The sequence below is a fragment of the Gossypium hirsutum genome, chromosome A12 (genome assembly GCF_007990345.1).
Source record: "Gossypium hirsutum isolate 1008001.06 chromosome A12, Gossypium_hirsutum_v2.1, whole genome shotgun sequence".
NCBI classification, from domain to species: Eukaryota; Viridiplantae; Streptophyta; class Magnoliopsida; order Malvales; family Malvaceae; genus Gossypium; species Gossypium hirsutum.
Genome location: NC_053435.1, coordinates 105,319,433 through 105,340,071, shown reverse-complemented (window position 1 = coordinate 105,340,071; position 20,639 = coordinate 105,319,433). Strand labels below are relative to the sequence as shown.

General features: G+C 33.5%; 2 protein-coding genes across 3 annotated transcripts; one reads left to right on the top strand and one right to left on the bottom strand.

Annotated features, from left to right (window-relative positions):
• Positions 1-9,147: 9,147 nt before the first annotated feature.
• Positions 9,148-11,859, bottom strand: LOC107947102 (putative glucose-6-phosphate 1-epimerase). Its single transcript, XM_016881659.2, is given in 9 exon segments — positions 9,148-9,492; positions 9,495-9,590; positions 9,684-9,783; positions 9,947-10,049; positions 10,156-10,290; positions 10,416-10,579; positions 10,669-10,725; positions 10,812-10,886; positions 11,056-11,859. Coding segments are annotated over 9 exon segments (894 nt in total). The 5' UTR covers positions 11,149-11,859; the 3' UTR covers positions 9,148-9,421.
• Positions 11,860-15,503: 3,644 nt separating this feature from the next.
• On the top strand, positions 15,504-20,551 carry LOC107947101 (translation initiation factor IF-2). Of its 2 annotated transcripts, none has more exons than XM_016881658.2 (8): positions 15,504-15,766; positions 16,065-16,109; positions 16,557-16,683; positions 17,006-17,075; positions 17,454-17,784; positions 18,161-19,198; positions 19,522-19,671; positions 19,851-20,551. In XM_016881658.2, the coding sequence occupies exons 2-8, from the start codon at positions 16,083-16,085 to the stop codon at positions 20,283-20,285; spliced, it is 2,178 nt and encodes a 725-aa protein (XP_016737147.2). In that variant the 5' UTR covers positions 15,504-15,766; positions 16,065-16,082; the 3' UTR covers positions 20,286-20,551. The 2 variants fall into 2 exon arrangements, with proteins under 2 accessions (XP_016737147.2, XP_040939515.1); XM_041083581.1 differs by having other exon boundaries at positions 15,561-15,855.
• Positions 20,552-20,639: the final 88 nt, after the last annotated feature.

The following is a 20,639-nucleotide window of genomic DNA, read 5'->3' as shown; positions in this document are numbered from 1 at the left end:
CAAGTTGTCTAACAAAATTTAAAACCTCATATTCTGTCATAAAACACCAAAATACACAAATTTCACCTATGGGTATTTTTCCAAATATGAACCATAGGTTGAATTATTGTTAACATAAGCCAAATCGAGCTACCGGGATTTCAAAAACATAAAAATCATTAAAAACAGGGCTTGAAATCACTTACTATGAAGTTTGAAAGTTGAAGAAACCCCAGCTATGGAGGAGAGCAAAAATCGGCAGAACAATATGGAGAAGATGATCATTTTGGGTTATTTTTCCTATTTTTATTTCGTTTAATATCTAAATGACCAAAATGCCCTTACTACTAAACTTTCCAAAAATTCCTTCCATGTCCTAATTTTGTCCATGAATTTAAAATTGGCCAAATTACCATTTAAGACCTCCTAATTAATATTTCAAAGCAATTTCATACTGAAAATGTAACGTCCCCCTACCCGAGACCGTTGCCGGAGTCAAGCAGGAGACATTACAAAACTTATCTTAGCACTTAAACAGTTTTCGTAGTAAACTATCCATCTGCGTCACAGTCGCTAAAAAAATCATATCTCGAGTTACGAAACTCGAAATCCAATTCCGTAAATTTTTCCTAAAACTAGACTCATATATCTACTTACTAATTTTTTTCTAGAATTTTTGGTCAGGCCAATTAGTACAGTTTATTAGAAAAAGTCTCCCCTGTTTCAGGGTTCGGCTACTCTGACCCTTGTGCACTACGAATCAAATTTCTTCCTATACAGAAATCCAATGACTATGCCATTTGTTTCAATTAAAAATAAACTCAATAAGGAATCCATACAAATAAAGTTTGAGTCCTAATTCTTAATACACAATTTATGGTGAATTTCTAAAGTCAGAACAGGGAATCCAGAAATTGTTCTAACCCTGTTTCACCAAAACGTAAATATCTCATAAAACACAACTCTTTTACCTATTTTGTTTCTTCCATATAAAAATAGATTCATTAAGCTTCAATTAAATATTTTATTCATCATCTAATTCACTTTATACTATTTTTTTGTATATTTTCAAAGTCGGACTACTGTTACTGTCCAAATCTGTTTTAGTATAAAATGTTGATAACTAAGTTTATAACATCTTCATTTCTTCTCTCTACAACATTTACCAACAATTCCTCTTATTACTCTTCACTAACATATCAAAACATACCATACTTAAGGTTTTGGTAACATTTACAAAACATACCAAAATATCACTTAACAACTTAGATACTTTCAAAATGACCAAAAGACATCCTAGGTACAATGTCGTTTTCCAAAAAGATAGAAACTTCACCAATTTGAGTTCGGGGATCGGCTTGTATGCTGAGTTCTTATACTTTCGTACCTAGCCTGCGCACGGAAACAAACCGTACGCTGAGAATACTCTCAGTGGTATTTCTATAAACAATAGCTTAATCAACTTTAAAATATGGTAATTCAAACACATTATTGCTATTATTCAATATCAATCAGTACTTTAATAATCTTTACTTTATTTACCCTTATTAACATAACTCGGATACTAACGGATACACGGATCCAACCCACACTCCGGGATAAGCACATAGTGCTTCATTGGAACAAATCCGGAACTTTAACATTATAGTACACAAAGTACTTCATCGGAACAAATCCGGAACTTTAACAGTAGTCGACACATAGTGTCTCATCGACTCAATGTCGGAATATCCCAATACTTCCAATTCCTATGACATGTCAACTATATCCGACTAGCCCGACACTGTTAATAGGGTATTCAAAATCACATTCATTTCAATATGGTAAAAATACTTACCTCATTCACATTTTCATACAATATCAATATCAAATATAGCAATAACGATTAAGCTCAGTTTATAGAAATACAAACCACTATTTATCGAATTTAATCGATATCTTCGTTCACTTTCTCTTTTCCCTTCTTTGATGACGTATCCGGTGCTACGTTTGCTACTAACAATCATACAATTAAAAATCATCAATATACTAATTCATAAAACACATTTTTCACTTTCTATCAAACTTTTACAAAAATTCCAATTTCGTCCTTTTTCCATTACTAATCTTTTTTTCTTTAACTTAAGCTTCATATTCTCTTTTAATCAACTCATTAACAATTTCTAACTCATAAAATTCATTATAAAACATAAATTTTGAGCTCTATTCAACTTAATCCCTATTTAAACTTAACTTAGAATTCTTTTAATAAATCACTCAATTTTCACTTCTAACTTCAATTTCTATCAATTTAACCCATAAAACCTCAATTTATTCAACTAAATCAATATCTAAAAATTTTCTATTTTTCTTCATTTTAACCTCATACATGTAGAACTTTGAATTAGGCATCCATAAACATAAAAATCATAAGAAAATGAGCTAAAACAACTTACCAATTAAACTTTAGGGCCTTAATCCTCAAATTTTCCTTTTCTATTTCTTTCTTTCTTTCCTTCTTTCTTTCTCACGTTTGCTCTCTGTAACTTTTCTATCTTTCTTTCTTTCTCTTTTTTTTTTTAACTTACTCATAAATCTATATTCAATATAATAATATTAATAATTAAATATTATTCTAATAAAATAACTTAATCTATAAGAAAAACTACTTTAACACATTTAATATCTTTACCAACTATTACACATGTTATTCAATATTAACACACACATGTCACTTAGGGTCCAATTGCTAGATTAGTCCCTTTATTAATCTTTAATCTATAATTAAACTTTTATACCGTATGCAATTTAGTCCTTTAAACTAAATTCAAGCTACTTCACTTAATTAAACACTAAATAACCATTCAACTATAATTCATAAATATTTCTAATAAATATTCATGAATTAATTTCACGGAAACAGTACTCAAGACTCAATTTTCGATACCGTAACTTTCGGTTCATTACAGAAAACTTCTAGAATGCAAGTTTTGCAACTTATTCGATTTAGTCCCTAACTTTAAATTAAACTCGTTATGCCAAAAATTTCTTCACGAAATTTTCACACAATAATGCAATCATATCATAAACCTCAAAATAATTATAAAATAATTATTTCTATCTCGGATTTGTGGTCACGAAACCACTATTCCGATTAGGCCTTAATTCGGGATATTACATCACATCTCATCACATCGATATATTCTATATGACATGTACTTCTAGACTCATTCTTTACCCAAAAATCAAAAAACTTAAGCTCTGATACCAATAAATGTAACACCTCTATACTCGATCTAAACGTACGGATTCGGTATAGGACTAATAATTACTTCTAATAAATATTTAAGAATTCGGTTTACTAAGACGGAGGCTCGATAATGTACTTTTTTCGATGTCTGTAAATTTTGGGTCATTACAATTTAAACATTAGAGCCACTTTCTTTTTTTGAATGATAATTGGTCAATTTTCAATCTAACATTAACTATGAATTAAGGTTGAAATTCAATTTGTTACCTCATAAAAAAGAAGCCCTTTTTTATTATTGTTATTAACGCCTACTATTATCAAAACCGAATTTGTCCTTCAAACGTGACATAGGATTCATCTATTAAGGTTTTTCTTTTTCATCTTTTTACTATCATTTTTTTTTGTAATTTCAAGTTTATAGTTATTAAGTTTTTTTTTTATCTTTTAAGATATTGTAGTTATGAAGTCGTAAACAATTGATTCGTTTCTTAAAAAGAAAAGTATAGAGACAACACAATCAACTTCAAAAGCACCACAAATTGAGGTACCACATTCATCGTTTGTTCTTTTAAACTCTGATGCTCGTCCTTCTAAAGTTCCCAAAGGTGAATATGAGGCATTTGATTTGTCTAATTTAGAACGTGATCCTAAGTTACGTAAGTAAATATACGAGTATTCAATTAATATGTGTGATGAAATTCAAAAAACTTATATTAAGGCTGAACTGTATCAACCTATTCTTTCAGAATCTCTTGCTTCTAATTCAAAAAAAAATATCCTATTTATTTTCAACCATCATGGTTTAAACAATTTTCCTGGTTAGAATATTTACCTCTTAAAGATTCAGTATTTTGTTTGTCTTGTTTTCTTTTTAATAGCAATCCAAGTAATGATTTTGGATTAACTACAATTACTCATAGTGGCTTTAGTAATTGGGAAAAAATACACGATGAATGCAATTGTGCTTTTTTAACACATATGGGAAAAGATTTGAATTCACTGCATAACAATGCACAACGAGTTTATGCACATTTAATGAATTGAGCTCAATAAATTAAAGTATCACTTGATAGACAAACAACACGACAACTTTTGCTAATAGTCTACATCTGTGAACTAGTATAAATGTCGTTTGATGGTTGACGTTTCAAGGGTATGCTTTTAGAGGTCATAATGAAAACTTAAGAACAAAATATTGCAGGAAATTTCTTGAATTGTTATCACTATTAACATCTTATGATGAGAAAGTTGAAGATGTTTTGAAAAGTGCTTCACAAAATGCTACTTTTACTTCTTCAACAATACAAAAAGAGATATTGCAAATTTATGTTAGTAGAGTTTGTAATGCAATTCGTGAAGAAATTGGTGACAAAAAGTTATGCATTATTGCGGATAAAGCAAGAGACGAGTCAAAAAAGAGCAAATGGCAATTATTTTGAGAGTTGTTGATAAACAAGGATTGATAAAAAAAATAATTTTTTTATATAGTTTATGTTAAAGATACTGCATCATTGACTTTGAAAAATGAGATTTTTAATGTTCTCTTGTAATATAGTTTTGACATACAAAATATCTGAGATCAAGGCTATGATGGAGCAAGCAATATGTGTGGGAAATTTAATGGTTTGCAAGCTGTGGTTTTGAATGATTGTCGATATACTTATTATGTTCACTGTTTTGCTCATCGTCTTTAGTTAGCATTGGTTGCAGCAGCTAAAGAAGTGGTAGAAGTGTATCAATTTTTTAAAGACTCGTTTGATATTGCTAATTTGCTTCTTCTTCTTCCAAACGGCATGATGAATTACAAAAAGCGCAAGCATCTAAAATAACTATTCTCAGATTGGCAATTGGAATAGGTATGAATCAGATTGCCATTTTGCGTCTTGGTAATACTTAAAAGAGTGCTCATTTAAATTCAGTTACTAGTTTACAAAAGATGTATAATACAACTACCACAATTTTTGAAAATCTAAAAAATATCACTCCTAACTATTCTCAATGATGAGAAGCTTATAGCACGTATAATAGATTGAGGTCTTTTAAGTTTATTTTTATTTTGCATATGATGAAGGAGGTTTTGGGGATTATTGATATTTTTTGTCAAGTTTTGCAACGTCGTTCTCAAGATCTATTCAACGTCATGAATTTAGTTTCGACAACAAAATATTTATTTCAAAAGCTAAGAGATGATGGATGGGATGAGTTGTTGAAAAATATGATATCTTTTTTTGAAACTTGGGAGTTGGATTTTCCATATATATATGAATGATCAATACATTGTGGGTCGTAGTCGTAACAAGAAAGAAGATGTTACAGTGGAGCATCATTATCGAGTGGATATACTTTTTGCCACAATAGATACTCAGTTGCAAGAATTGAATAGCAAATTTAACAATTTCGAGCTTCTCTCTCTTACTACAACTTTAGATCCCAAAGAGTTTTTCAAGTTATTTTATGTTAATAAAATTTATATTTTGTAAATAAGTTCTATCCTAAGGATTTTTCTCAACAAGAGAAAAAAACATCTCCCATATGAGTTAAGCATTATGAACTTGATGTATGTAAGCATCCTAATTTGAGAAAAATATCAACACGTTTTGAACATTGTAGAAGCTTAGTTGAGAGTGAAAAGTCAATTAAGTACCTATTCGTTGATAGATTAATTTGTCTTATATTAACTCTTACAGTTTTAACTGCATCCATAGAACGTACTTTTTTTATTGGGAAGATTGTGAAGACTCAACTTAGTAGCAAGATGGAAATTAATGATTTTTTGAGAAGTTTTTTAGTTGTCTACATTGAGAAAGAAATTGTAAAAAATTTAATGTGAACGAAATAATTGATAATTTTAATGAGATCAATGACCAAAGAATGCAATTCAAATAAATTTTAATTTTTTATTTTTATTTATTAAAAATATTATTATTTATTATCTCCAACCTTCTCTTAAAATTTTTTGACCTTATCCCGACACGTAGGTGGTTAAATGGATAGTCCTGATGGAGATGAAGTGTGTCTAGAAACACTCCACCAGCTTATGGACTACCCGAAGGACCCATGATAGTTGCTTGCCAATGAAACATGTCTCCATGAACAGGACCTTATTCCATCGTTAATAAATGGGAAGTAAAAACAAGTGTTAGATGGAATACCCCACCCGCAAGTGACCGTATCAATGCCTTTTCCTAGTAAAATACCCAATCCTTTCTTTCATTTGCATTGGGAAAATATAACTCGTTTGGCACATTTAACAGAAACAATGATGCAATGGGGCGAAAGAAAGCGAAAGAAGAGAGTAGAAATCGAACCTGCGCTACCATAATTAGGAAGATCTATCAGGAGATTCTCCAACCCTTTCAAGAGCCCTTCTAAAATTTCCACCCTGTTATTAATGGATATTTGAATCCTGTAACTCATCTTCATTAGAGACAATCTTACAGTTTCTGGATTTATTATTAATTAAAGATTTATCTTTCTTAATTAGTCAACTTGGGAACTAACACATGCAACCACCTTTGGACATGATCTGGCTTGGTCTTAAAACTTACATATATATTTTCTATGTTGCCCTGTGTGAATTGTGAAAGAAGAATGGAGTTGTTTATATGCTTTTTATTAAATAACTACAATTAAAATGTTGTTTTGTTAAAATATGAAAGAAGTACAATAATAATAGTAAGCTCTCTCTCTCTCTTCTTTTTCTTTTTCTTTAATTTTAAGTCTCCAACCAAATATCAATAACTATGCAAGGGTTGATGCATGCATGATTTGACTTATTACTTTCTGGGTTATCCATGTCCCTATTGCCTTTTCTTATTTATTTAAATATATTGAGTCTATCCATTTTCCTTAAAAATATATGTTGAGTCATTTTTTTAATATGAAAACTTTATTATATATAGCTTTCCATTTTAAAAATATGTAGTCTTTTTATTTAAATATATTTTGATGAGGTTTTGGTACACTTAAAAAAAGTTTGAGTTAAAATCTTATCATCGAAATGTTTTGGATCATTCTATATGTATATGTTATGCGTAATTTTATCTGAATTTTCTTTCAATTATTCGTCTGTTGTGCGTTGTATCAATTGTATTTTTAGGTTGTTGGACAAACCTAACCCTTAACCCGTTAAGGGAATTCAAACAGTTAGCTAATATCCAAACCTTAACCCGTTACTGTTCTTTTTTGTAGTATACAAAGAAAAGATAGTGAGTTGGGCCACATGGAATGAAGCCCTGCTACTACATGCATAGCAGCACATTAACCAATAGCAAACATCTGGGTCCAACTCCGAGCAGTTGACTCGGACTTGGTCCGTCGGTATTGTACATGTCGGCAATCCGCGGAACCAACGGGTCATTGGGATTTGGATCCTTTAACAATGAAGAGATTGAGAGAAAAACCTACAGAATCAAAACAAATGTTAGAACACAACTCTACATCCAAATACCAGTAAACCATGGCAAGCAAAAGTTATAGTATTAAGAAAAACTTTAGCCAGTGTCGCCAATGATCCATTATGCAAACTACTTGACCGTAGATGAAAGGGTAAAATATTAAAGGCTTGCTGTAAATTTCAATCTTAATAGGTGCTGCATCTTCTTAATGGATATGCTTTTTCTTTTTCTTTTTTTTTTTACTTTAGGATTGTCCAAGAATCGAATTAAAAATTAGTTTACAAATTCTTGTACAATTAAATTTAAATAGAAAGGCATAAACACACAATGAAGCAAGTAAGAATGAGGAATAGATGGTTAAGGAATAAAATGAAGCACCTTGGGTGGTTTATGCCGAGTTGAAACGTTCCACCCGCATAGGGACAGTCGGGAGGACACACAAGTAAAAGAGGAAAACAAAAATTAATTTTAGGTTTACACATTATTAGGGAGGAAGATAAGTTTCAATACTAGGGGCTATGTGATTAAAAGCCTAACTAGACTTTCCGATTAATTGGTCTGGAAAATGATTTTTCTTTTTCTTTTGGGGCAAATTTCCAATGAGAAGAAGACTACACTATGGTTTTGTTTGATCATCTTCGGGCGATGCATGGACGGTATTTGATTGTCCAATTTCCTACCATGGTCTTCCAAGTTTCAATACTTGGCAATCATATCCGTGCAAAGTTATGAATTGTAGTCATTTCCTAAGGTTTTTTTTAGTGCCTTATATAAGAAAAATATTTTGAAAGCAATAAAAGAGATGTGATTAAAATTGATGATAACATTGACAATGGTATAGTTAAATATAAAAGAAGAGGATAGATTACTAATCAGTGTGATAGTGCCTACATTGAAAATGTCAAAAGTTTTAATCAAATAGTGTAGGGTCATGTATGTATACGAATCAAGCAATAAAATAACTCATATATTGACAAAAGAGAGCTTAAAAGCGGAGAATAATATCTAATCGATATTATCTTCAAAGGAAAACAAACATGTAACCCAAATAGGTACATACCAATTGGTACAATACCTAAAGTACCATGGCTAGAAGACCATTTTCCAAGCCAACCGGTATGTCAACCTTCGATTGGGGAAGACTATGCCATTGCAAGACACCTCCACCCTAAAAAAAAAAAGCCGTTTTATAACTAGATATAGCCTCAAAGGGACAAGCACTACACCCTCACAAGTGGATGCATCGTCTAGATCTTGAACACATTGACCTAACACTATGGTGCATAGAACCGAAGGGCAAAGAGGAATGAAGAAATGAGTGGCCTAGTGTTTAATGACTTAATATTTAAGTTTTCAAATTTCTTCTAATCATCAAAGTGGCGCAGCGGAAGCGTGGTGGGCCCATGGCCCACAGGTCCCAGGATCGAAACCTGGCTCTGATAAAAGAGTAGCTTGCCAGGCCGTCAATTTTTTCAATCTTTATATCATGCCTTTTACAGTTAATGCATACAAGTGATGCAAATATTAAATACATACAGAGACTAAACAAATCTATTTCTTATCATTTCTTTTTGCAACATTGACCGTTAACACAGATGTTTAGTAGTTAAAAAAAACAACTAATGCCACTGCTATTATGGAGAAACACTAAAACATATCTCCAACTTACAGGAATTTACAGTTCCACGATCACTAGGGGGCACAGAGAGTGATCAAATCTCTTATTATTTACCTTAGTATCATAAATAATTGAATACAAAATAAACAGATTCAATGGTTGAACTAAGGGGGTTTTATTTTGTATTATTTGCTGTCCTTAACTTGAAGGGACAACCGAAAGCTCCAGACGGCCAGTCCATTCCTCACCTGGCTTCAATGTTATTGGTTTTCAACTGCTGCCCCATTCACACAAAGCATCTGTTTGTATTCTTCATCCCCAAAATCAACCATGGCTTTAGATTTCTTCTCCCATGGATTCCAAACACCTGAAGAAATGCAAAAGGAACTTTACATCAAGGCCGGTGTTTTCAGGTTGCATTGAGTTTATGAATATGTCATGCTAGGTTTTAAAAGCTTACCAACATCTGGAAGGCCTTCTTTCTTTATGAAAAAGGTCCGTTTTCTTTCGTGGTCGAATATTGCAATGGCATCTCTTGAACCAAGATAAACTCTGTCCACCTGCAAATTGAGAAGCAACAATTAAGCCTTAAACATGTATTCAACCATAATGCTCGTGGACTCATTAATTAGCATGATATTTTATCAACCAAATGGCTGGCTACGCTTTGAGGGTTCCAAGAACTGAAAAGCTTTTCCATCTAAAGGAGGGTCTAAGCTTTACCTCGGATTCAAATGTTAAGGCGTCTCCTTGTTCAGTGAAGCGCTCCCTTTGGTATAGGTTGTCAAGATAGTCAAGAGTCTCCAATCCCTCTACCCTCACTTCACTGTTAATTAGCATACAAGAAAATATATCCATTTACTTTCTTTACCATAAGAGTAAACTTTTATGGAGTGATGATCAAAGGACTTGAAAGGTAGATAAATATGTACCTGATATCAGATATGGAGAAATATGTGTGATAAGCAATTGAGAAACTGAAAGGCTTGCAATTGATATTCCGGATACGTGATATCAAGCTAAGATTTCCATCCGCAGTCAAATTTACCCGAAGACGAAACTCAAAACTGGGAACGGTTAAAAACCAATCATCAATATGCATTAATCACAAATAAAGAAGTTTTTATAGCAGATAACTCTTCTTAATATTTGATAGCAGTTTCTGATGATTCATGGCAGATTAAGACCTCACCTGTGTGGCCAGATCTTCAAATCATCTTCCGATGGCTTTAGCAGTAAATCGATACAGGCCTTGCCACAGGCATCATTTGCATGCAATGGTGGCGGATTCTCATCAATGATCCAAGTCCTGTTCCGGGCAAATCCGTGTTGCTCGAGCGATCCTCGCTGACCAAACTAACAAATTTGAAAGACAAAATCATCGTCAACCAGATGCATATAGACTGATACAAAACTGATGCAAATAAACATTGAATCCTAAATACCTGTGGGAAACATATAGGTATTCCTCCTCGAACAGCATATGGTGGCTTGAAAATTGCCTACCATATAAACACCATGGCTTAAGACACCAAAGGAGAGCATAATACAAACACTATGGCTTAAGACATCAGATGTTAATGTTTACCTTGCTGCTTGTGAACAGCAATTCTTCACCTCGGTCAGTCCTCCATGAAAGAACCTGTCCTCCATGCAAGCTAACCTGAATAAATTTCAGACAAACAATACAACTATTTAACCCCAAAACCGTAGTTAGATTAAATGACAAATAGAATCAAGCATATGCTAGGTTTTAAAAGTTCAATATTCCTGATACCTTAAAATTATGAAAAAGACTAGAAAATAAAGATAAAAAAAAAGAAGATTGTGACCTTTGCAGATGCCCCACGAGGATTCCGAAGAAGAATCTGATCAGTTCCATTTCTATCCTTTGAGACTTCAACAGCTAACCCAGAATTATTCATGGTGAAAACACAGTAAGGACATGTAAGAAGAGGAAACAAAAGATGCAAACACTGGTAGATCTCTCCCTGTCTTTATAACAATCGGTGCAGCAGTTAAAGAGTAATCAGAAACAGAACTTTCCCCTTCACACTTTCTTGTGAAAAACCCCTCCCAAAATTTTCTCGTGAAGCCAAACCTGAAAAAATCCCAACTACCAATGCAACCACCTTAATCTTTCTTCACCATTAAAACTGCCAACAAGAGAAAAGAAAAAAAAAACCTCACTGACAGATGGCTGCTTGATGATGGATTTGAAATCCCTCCAAATTTCCCAAAACAGACCAAATTCAGTGACAGGAAATTTTAAATCAAAAGGAAAAGGAAAAAATACCCAAGTCTAGAAACTACTTCCCAGATAATCAAACTGTCTTAAAACTTGAAAGAACCGACCAAAAACGGTTTCAAAGACAACCAAAATTAAATGTTGAGGCAACTTAAAAACGTTTTACGACAGGTACAGTTTTTAAAGATTTGAAAACAGGGAGAAGGAAGGTCAAGTCAAGAACAAACTACCCTTTTAATGGAGAAAGATTTGTCTGCAAATTTGAGTCTGACCTTTTCGTTTCATTAAAAGGAAAGGTCGGGTTTGTTGAAGAGATTATTAATAAATATATATTAATCTCTTCCCTCCCTCGTATGGGGTCATGCTGGGGGGAAGGCGACTGACTCTTATTATAATTAGTATTATTTTGGTACCCGGTTTCTTTTAAAAGTCAAGAATTTATGCCAAAGACCAAACAACAAGGACAAACTTTTTGGCTTGGACCGGTGATGGTGGTGGTGGCTTCTAGACATATGATGTAGACTCTATGAAGTCTTAACCTGCGACCATGAGTTTAACTGAATTAACGACCCAACAAATATATTAGTAATTAAATCGTATATGTAAAAAGATGAGTAGAAGATAGGGATAAGAGTTTTTTTTTCTTTCTTATTCTTAATGTTGCAAATAAAGTAGATTCAACGGATGTAACTGAATGAATGAAATCTCAGTATTTTCTTCTTCTCTTTTTCCGTTGCTCACTTCTTTCAACAAAATCATCACCAATGGTAAAGAAAGTTTTTCAAAGTTAGAATCAAAGAAAACCAAACCCAATCTTAAAATGGGTGGGATTGATTCGTTGCTTTGGGTATTCAATAGCCAAGTTTTCTATCTACAATTTAAATATATATATGTCTTACTGACTGATTATTCTATCAATCACGTCAGCTTTTAACGATATAAATAGATGTTTTTTTTAACAAAAATGATAAAATTACTTTTTAATTTAATGTATAGAAATTAATTTATCTATTTTTTATTAGAAAGTAAAATGAAATCTAACTCCTAAAATAAACAAATTAATTGATGCTATAATTCAAAATAATAAAATTACATTTTTACATTCACAATTTATAAATCAAATATAAGTTTGAATATATGGACAAATTTATAATTCTCTTTCTCTCTCAACCGTCAATAGTGAAGGCATGTGAGTAACCAATGGCTAAAGAAAGAGGAAAAGCCCAAAAGAACAACAGCCAGTAATAACCCAATGATGTTTTACGTTGAAATTTTAGTCTTTTGCCCCCATTAGCATGTGTTGCTCACCTTATTGGCTAATACCCTTCTTTGGGCAGAAATCTCATGCCTTTGTAAATCAATGTCAACAAAGATAATAAACCAATGGCAGGGCTTTGATTTCAAATTTATATAGACATTGATCTTTTAACAAGTAAGGTTTTTATTGCACAATAGAAAATCATTTCCTTGAAGAACAAATCCTTCAAAGGGGAAAATCATGTGCCCCATTAAAAGACTCGAAAGCATAGATTTAAGGACACACACATCAAGTGGGGGCTTGGGGGGCTGGAATTTTACGAGGACACTCAAACTTAGACCCCACAAGAAAAAAGAATCATAAATAGGTGGCTAATGAAATCATCAAAGACTTTTATATGGACTTGGTCTAACCAGTGGAGCGCGTTGGTTTTTCTCTACTTTTGACTTATCCTCTAAAAATAAAAAAAGATGGAAAAAGCTTTGTCCATCCATGGAAATTGCCTAAACCATGTTTTGGCATGAATAACATTGACGGAAACCAATCTTTTTGGTGTATGGATGTGTGGGTTTTTCATTGGTGAAGAGCTTCTTGCTTCCTATAATTTGTAATAAACGTTGGACATTGAAATTTGGAGCATGAGTTTTTTGCTTCTCAAACTCTTGCATGTATTGCTAAACTTATGCATGTAGATGCCTACTACAATTATTACACCTTTTCGAAAAAATTTCGACTAAAGTTTGGTCCGAATCCCAATTGCCAATACCATTAGCAATTACTTCCTACCATAAACCATTAATTAAATTCAAAATTAATCAAACACTTTTCCCTTTCAATACATCATAATATCTAGTGATTAAATTAGATTAGGATTAAATCTAAAATTTCGAATCCAATCAAATTGAATCAAGTCAAATATTTGAGGACAAAATTTTTTTAGTGTTATTTTTTCCGTTCATAATACTCGAGGCTTAAGAAATACCAATTGTAATCTTACATTAGAAAATGAAAGGCCTCGACACATATAAGGTAAAAGTACTATGGATGCTTAAATTTTAAGAGTCAGATTACATTTTACTCTCTTCTACTCAAAATATTGGCAAATTAGTCTCTATATGCTAGATCAAATAGCAAACCTGTCATTTAGTTAAGAATTTCATCAAATTTGACCATTAAGTGATGACATGACCCATGGAGTTAAGTAGGCAACAATACATGGCATGACACGTGTACCTTATGTTGATGTAGCATTTTACCATAATAGTAAATTTTAAAAATAAAACAATCTTAAAAATAAATAAAATTTTGTTCAAATTCTGGATGCAATTTTTCAAATAATTATTAAATTTTTAAAATATATAAAATTATTTTAAAATAATTAAGAATTATTAAAAAAATTAAATTATTTTAAATTACAATAAATATGCGAATTACAAAGTAATTATCATCAAGTTAAAATTTATTTAAATATTTAATAATTATCATGATGAATTGTTATGAATTTTAAAAAATTGAAATGATAAATAATTAAAAAAATAAAATATAATGGAAGTGAAAGCTTTTGTTTTAAACAGTTGTTTGTCTCTGCATATTCTACACTGTTAAGTAGACAAACATGAGAAATTATCCTACAAATTTGGACAAAAATAATAATAAACATTTAAGGGAATATGATCATAGTAAGTGGCGTGAAATATGAATATTGCTCATTGAAAAACAAAAAGTTATACATCCTATCATTTTGAATTTGTGGTTTGGTGAGATTTACTTTAAATTAAGACTTTTTTTTTTGTAGTTGTTATAATTTTTTAATATTTATTTTATAATTATTTGAAAAGACAGGTCTAAGATGAAATAGGATAAATGGATGTAACTTTTTAAATAATTGTTATAAAATTTATTTATTTTTATAATTTTTTTAAAAATATTCACTAACGTGACACATGCCATGTGTCAATTGTTACCTACTTTTTTCGTCAGCTATGTCATCTATTGAGTAAGGATTATATAAAACTATGATTTCACGTCGTACTTATCTCTTTTCAATAAGAGGATGACAAATTAGATTTTTCCTCCTGAAAAATTCAAATCCAACTAAAAATACTGAGAAAAATTTAATTTGTCATTCTCCTATTGGAAAGGGATGAGAAAAATTTAATTTGTCATTCTCCTATTGGAAAGGGATGAGAAACAGGGGCGTAGCCAAGGGGGGCTGGCATGGGCCCCGGTCCCCCTAAAATGGTAATTTCATTTTAGGCCCTTGAAATTGTTTAAAAATTTTAAATTAATAAAGGTAAAATTGCACTTTGGCCCCCCTAAAATTATAAAAATTCAATTTAATCCTTTACAAATTATAAAAATATAAACTATAAAAAATTAAAATTTCATCTGGCCACCCTTAAAAAAATTTTCTGGCTTCGCCCCTGATGAGAATGATATGGAATTACAATTTCATACAATCTTTTCTCGTCGTCTCTTAATGGTAGAAATAGAATTTTTAATGGAATGACCAGTTTGCTCTTTAATCTAGCACAAATGATCAATTTACTAATTTTTCGAATGAAAAATAAAATGCAATCAAATTCCTAATACAAATACCTCCTTGATAATTTTACCACAAATAAAACTATAAAATATAAACAGCAATGGTCCAAAAGCGAAAGAGAAATGAAGAGAGTTTAGAATGGACCAAAATTGGCAGAGGGATCGGCCCAACAGAATGAGAAGGGAAGAATCCAATAAAACAAAACCTCCAAAAGAAACGTAAAAGTCGGTCTAACTAAAAATAAATAAAAAACCTAAAACATTGGCCATATGAGATCACCCACGTGGGGCAAAAAAGTAACTATAGCAAAAACATGGTTAAAGGAAAGCCTCCTAGCTAAAATCTCTGGTCTGATAACACACATGACATGATGTGGGTTTTGTTAGAAGGGGGGCAAAGATTGAACAAACCGACCAAAGCTCCGTCGGAGAAGCATTGAATCTCGGACCACTTTGCATCTTACAAATCTCTAACAACACCACATCAAACACAGTACTTTCTCATACTCCCTTGTTTTTCTTTTTGTTGTTTACAAACAGAGGTTTTGTCAGCTTTTCGTCTATGAATCTTCTCCATTACTCGTGAGTTTTTGTTATTTTTTCTTTGAATGAATTATTGGGGGTTTTTTGGGTGCATTTATTATTTTATACTTGAATTTATTCTATTTACCATGTTGGGTTTTTTTTTTTTGTGGGAAACATAGAAATTGAATAAGGTATTAAGGTATGCGGTTTTTATTTGAAATATAGATTCTTTTATTATCTCTAATCTTCATAGTTTTTTATTGCAGAGCTTGACATCTGCATGAATGGCTTGGCGAGGGGTTGGGAAGAAAGTAAGTTTTTTTTTTTTTTGCGTTGGCATTGGTTGAGTTGAGGGTCCCTTAATTATCTTTGCGTTCTTTGTTTGTTGCCGTTATTCATTAAGTTGCCACTTGAATCATTGTATCATAGGGTAGGAAAAGGTAGGAATTTATAAGAGTACTTGTTACAGCGTTAATGGGGGAAGTTTCTTTTCCCTCTACTTAGATTTTAGCTGAGACTTTCCGGTTGGATGAGAATTTGACTGCATTATCGGATGCATTTTATTCGAATAGTTTCCATCCATTTTGCAGTGAAGTGCTTTGAATATGACCATATTGGTGATATTTAGTCTTTCCCTTCACATTTTTATTAGCTGCAGCATATATATTATCCCACAGAAAGAGAGTGTCTGTTGAGTGTTTTGCAAGTGGCTTAGTTATCGTCTATGATGGCTAATGATTTTCTAACATTGTTTACAGGGACTTAATGCCAGTCTCATTAGAGCTCTGGCTTCAGCACCTGTTGGACTTTCAGCTGGCTTAAATTCTTCATCTACTTTTGATCTTGCAGTAAAATCACTTTCTGCTTCTTTTAAATGTGTGCCTGGTAAGCTGAGCCATCCATATTTATCTAGGCATGCATTAGCTTGTTTAATGTGTCAATAAAACATATGAATACATGCTATTTCTACTTATTGGAGCATGCATGTGTCTCAGTTAGTTAACTTCAGTTACTAGCCCTACTTATGGGTTTTAGCAATGAATTACTCACTCAACAATTGTTATCTCGTTTACTTTTTCTCATTTTGAAGTTTGCATAGTTGTAGTTAGTCAGGTTCAGTGAAGATTACATAATTAGATAACAGCCAATGAACCATGTAACTTGACTTTTATGTTATCATATTCACCTCAAATATTTGCTACTGCAGGGTTGTCTTTCAGTTCGTTTCTACGGGGATCTAGGTATCACAAAATTTTGAAAAATGAACCTTTAATACGGTAAGTTGGCTTCCTTCAATTACTTGTGTGTTCTGTCCTGGGAAGATACTATCTCCGCTATAATTATAGAACTTTGTGAACCTTTTCAATAGAGAGGATCAATACCTTTCAATATTTTGACCTTTCTCTTCAAATGTTTGAGTTGCTTATCTGTTGCAGTATTTGACATAAAATATATTCTCCAAGAAGTCAAACATCACTTGTGTAACAATTTTTTTCTATCTTCTCATTAGACATGTATAATAGCTATCAATGGGACCAAAAAGAAAAGGAATTTGGAATGGTGTTAAGCAGGCTTTATTGATTCAAATAACTGATTTAAGTATAATTTCTGTACTTGAGAAATGGTATTGACTGTGGAACCCTGGCTGTCCTTAGGTATTTTCATGCAAGTCCAGAATTACTGGCTAGAAAGGGCATTGAGGAGGAATTGGGTTTAAAGGTTAGCAAGAAAAAACCTAAAGGGAAATATAGCAAGAGGGAAAGGAGCCCGCCTGTTGTAGCTCCCTATGTTCCTAAACTGAAGAGAACAAACAAATCCTTGCAAGAGAGAACTGTTGAGATATTTGACGGTATGACCCTTGTTGAGCTCGCAAAGCGAACTGGTGAGGGCATAGGTGTTCTTCAGGATATTCTCATAAGTGTTGGGGAAAGTATTGATTCTGAATTTCACCCTCTAAGCATTGATATTGCGGAGCTCATTGCAATGGTATTTCCCATTCTTTACTCTGACATATTGATGAAGTATCTTGTTTGCAATTTAAAATGCAAAACTTGTGTGTGTGCTCATATAGACCTTTGAGTGGAATGATGAGTTCTAATTCATATCCTGGAATTATCCTCTGAAAATTTGACGCTGGCTTCCCTTTTTGACTTGGAATATATTATATTTTTATGCATTTTTCTTGCTACAACATTTCTCTTAATTAGACATATATGTTGAACCATTTATGATACAACGTAGTGGTGATATTTGCTTTTGATCGTTGAGTTTCTCTCTTTCTCTTCAATCCTTTCCTTTTGTGTTACATCCATTATACTTATCTTGTTAAAGGCTGCTTTGGGGACTTTTGATGGTTTTGCAGGAAGTTGGAGCCAGTGTCAAGAGGATACATGTCAGTGAAGGTAAAGAAATTCTCCCACGGCCACCCGTTGTGACTGTCATGGGACATGTTGACCATGGTAAAACTTCTCTTTTAGATGCTTTACGTCAAACATCAGTGGCAGCCAATGAAGCTGGAGGCATTACTCAACATCTTGGTGCTTTTGTTGTTAGCATGCAGTCAGGGGCATCAATTACATTCCTTGACACCCCTGGTCATGCCGCATTTAGTGCAATGCGAGCAAGAGGTGCAGCTGTCACGGATATTGTTGTGTTAGTTGTAGCTGCGGATGATGGGGTGATGCCCCAGACTCTTGAAGCTATCTCCCATGCAAAGGCAGCTAATGTACCAATCGTGGTCGCTGTTAATAAATGTGATAAACCAGCTGCTAACTCTGAGAGAGTAAAACTACAGCTTGCTTCTGAGGGTTTGCTGTTGGAGGATATGGGTGGAGATATTCAATTGGTTGAAGTTTCAGCATTAAAGAAAACCGGATTGGATAACTTGGAGGAAGCTTTGCTACTGCAGGCTGAGGTGATGAACCTAAAAGCACGTGTAGATGGACCTGCACAAGCTTATGTTGTGGAGGCCAGACTTCACAAAGGGCGAGGCCCATTAGCCACTGCAATAGTAAAAGCAGGGACTTTGGTCTGTGGGCAGCATGTGGTTGTGGGCTCAGAGTGGGGCAGAATAAGAGCCATTAGAGATGTGGTTGGGAATTTGGCAGAGCGGGCAACACCTGCAATGCCAGTTGAGATTGAAGGTTTGAAGGGGCTTCCGATGGCAGGTGATGACATTATAGTTGTGCAATCTGAGGAGCGTGCTAGAATGCTTAGTGCAGGGAGGAAAAAGAAATTTGACAGAGACAGGCTATTGAAGATCAGCAATGGAAGGGCCGAGGAATTGGAACAATCAGAAGAAGTGCCTCAGAGGGCTGAAATGCCAATCATTGTAAAAGCAGATGTACAAGGCACTGTCCAGGCTGTTACTGATGCATTGAGATCTTTAAATAGTCCTCAGGTTTGTGAAAGTCGAGCTATATTATCCGACAAATATATATTATATATACATGTTCATGATCTTAATCCCCACTGCCTTGGTTGCTGATGTTTGTTAGGTATTCATCACTACTTGTACAAGTACTCGTATATGCTGAACTATTAATTTGTTAAAGCATTGGCCTTCTCACCTCACTATGCTGCAATTCTTTTCTGGTTTTGAAAATGAGAAGTACAAACAAAAAGGAAGTGATGCTGGTCATTGCTATTGACTATTGAAACTAATCCTGTTGGTTCTCCCTTGTGATGTGTTTTCTAATCGATACTGTCCAATTTCATTTCCAGGTTTTCGTGAATGTAGTCCATGTAGGGGTGGGGCCTGTTTGTCAGTCTGATGTGGACCTAGCGCAGGCATGTGGTGCATGCATTGTCGGATTTAATGTGAAAAGTCCAGCTAGTTCTATTACTATGGCAGCCACTCAAGCTGGCATAAAGGTACTAACTTCCCATTGCTTTCGATCTCAATCTCTATCTTGCAGTAAGCGTCAATATATATGTATACATACATCTATTTTAGTATTCTTTGGGGGGTATAAAGTATAAACAATTGATGTTATTGTGTTTTAGAAGCACATCGGAATGGAACTTTTTGAACTTAATTATTTGTATTGTAGATACTGATGCACCGTGTCATATATCACCTTTTGGAGGACATCGGCAATATGATAGTAGAGAAGGCCCCTGGCACTTTCGAAACTCAGGTAGCTGGGGAAGCTGAGGTGCTGAATATCTTTGAGATAAAGGGAAAAAGCAAGGCAAAAGGTGGGGATGTAAAGATTGCAGGTTGCCGGGTGATTGACGGTTGCGTCTCCAAAACAGCAACCATGAGGCTGTTGAGAAGCGGAGAAGTTGTGTTCGAAGGACCTTGTGCATCATTGAAGCAGGAGAAACACGACGTCGAGAAAGTAGGGAAAGGGAATGAATGCGGGCTTGTGCTCTGTAATTGTGATGCTTTCCAGATTGGAGATGTCATCCAATGCTTGGAGCAAGTGGTTCGGAAACCCAAGTTCATTTCATCGGAAAGTGGGGCTGTTCGAATCGAGTGCTGAAAACCACATTTACCAGTGAAAATTCTTCCACCATTGAGGACTTGTTTTCTTTGACCTGGCAATTCTACATTGAAATTCATGGAAAACCTAGCCTTACTGCTAAGTAATGCATTGTGTTTTAGAGGTTGAACTGAATAATTTTAGTATCAAAGCTGTGAATTTAACGTGGAATTTGTCAATTTTGGAGGCGATAGTGATTATTTATATTCAAGTTTTGTATACAGGATATAAACAGATATAAGATGAAATAACTAATTTGGCATTCACAGCATAGCTTCAAAATCTCTTCCTAAACCTCTCAAAAATATTTTGCTAAGCTGCAAAGCTAGTCTTGATAACGTCAATCTCTGGGAA

Excerpts from the sequence above, each read along its gene's own strand:
- LOC107947101 (XM_016881658.2), top strand. The coding sequence starts at position 16,083 with ATGGCTTGGCGAGGGGTTGGGAAGAAA. Across the intron at positions 16,110-16,556 it reads GGCGAGGGGTTGGGAAGAAA|GGACTTAATGCCAGTCTCAT; the intron begins GTAAGTTTTTTT and ends CATTGTTTACAG. Across the intron at positions 17,785-18,160 it reads TTGCGGAGCTCATTGCAATG|GAAGTTGGAGCCAGTGTCAA; the intron begins GTATTTCCCATT and ends ATGGTTTTGCAG.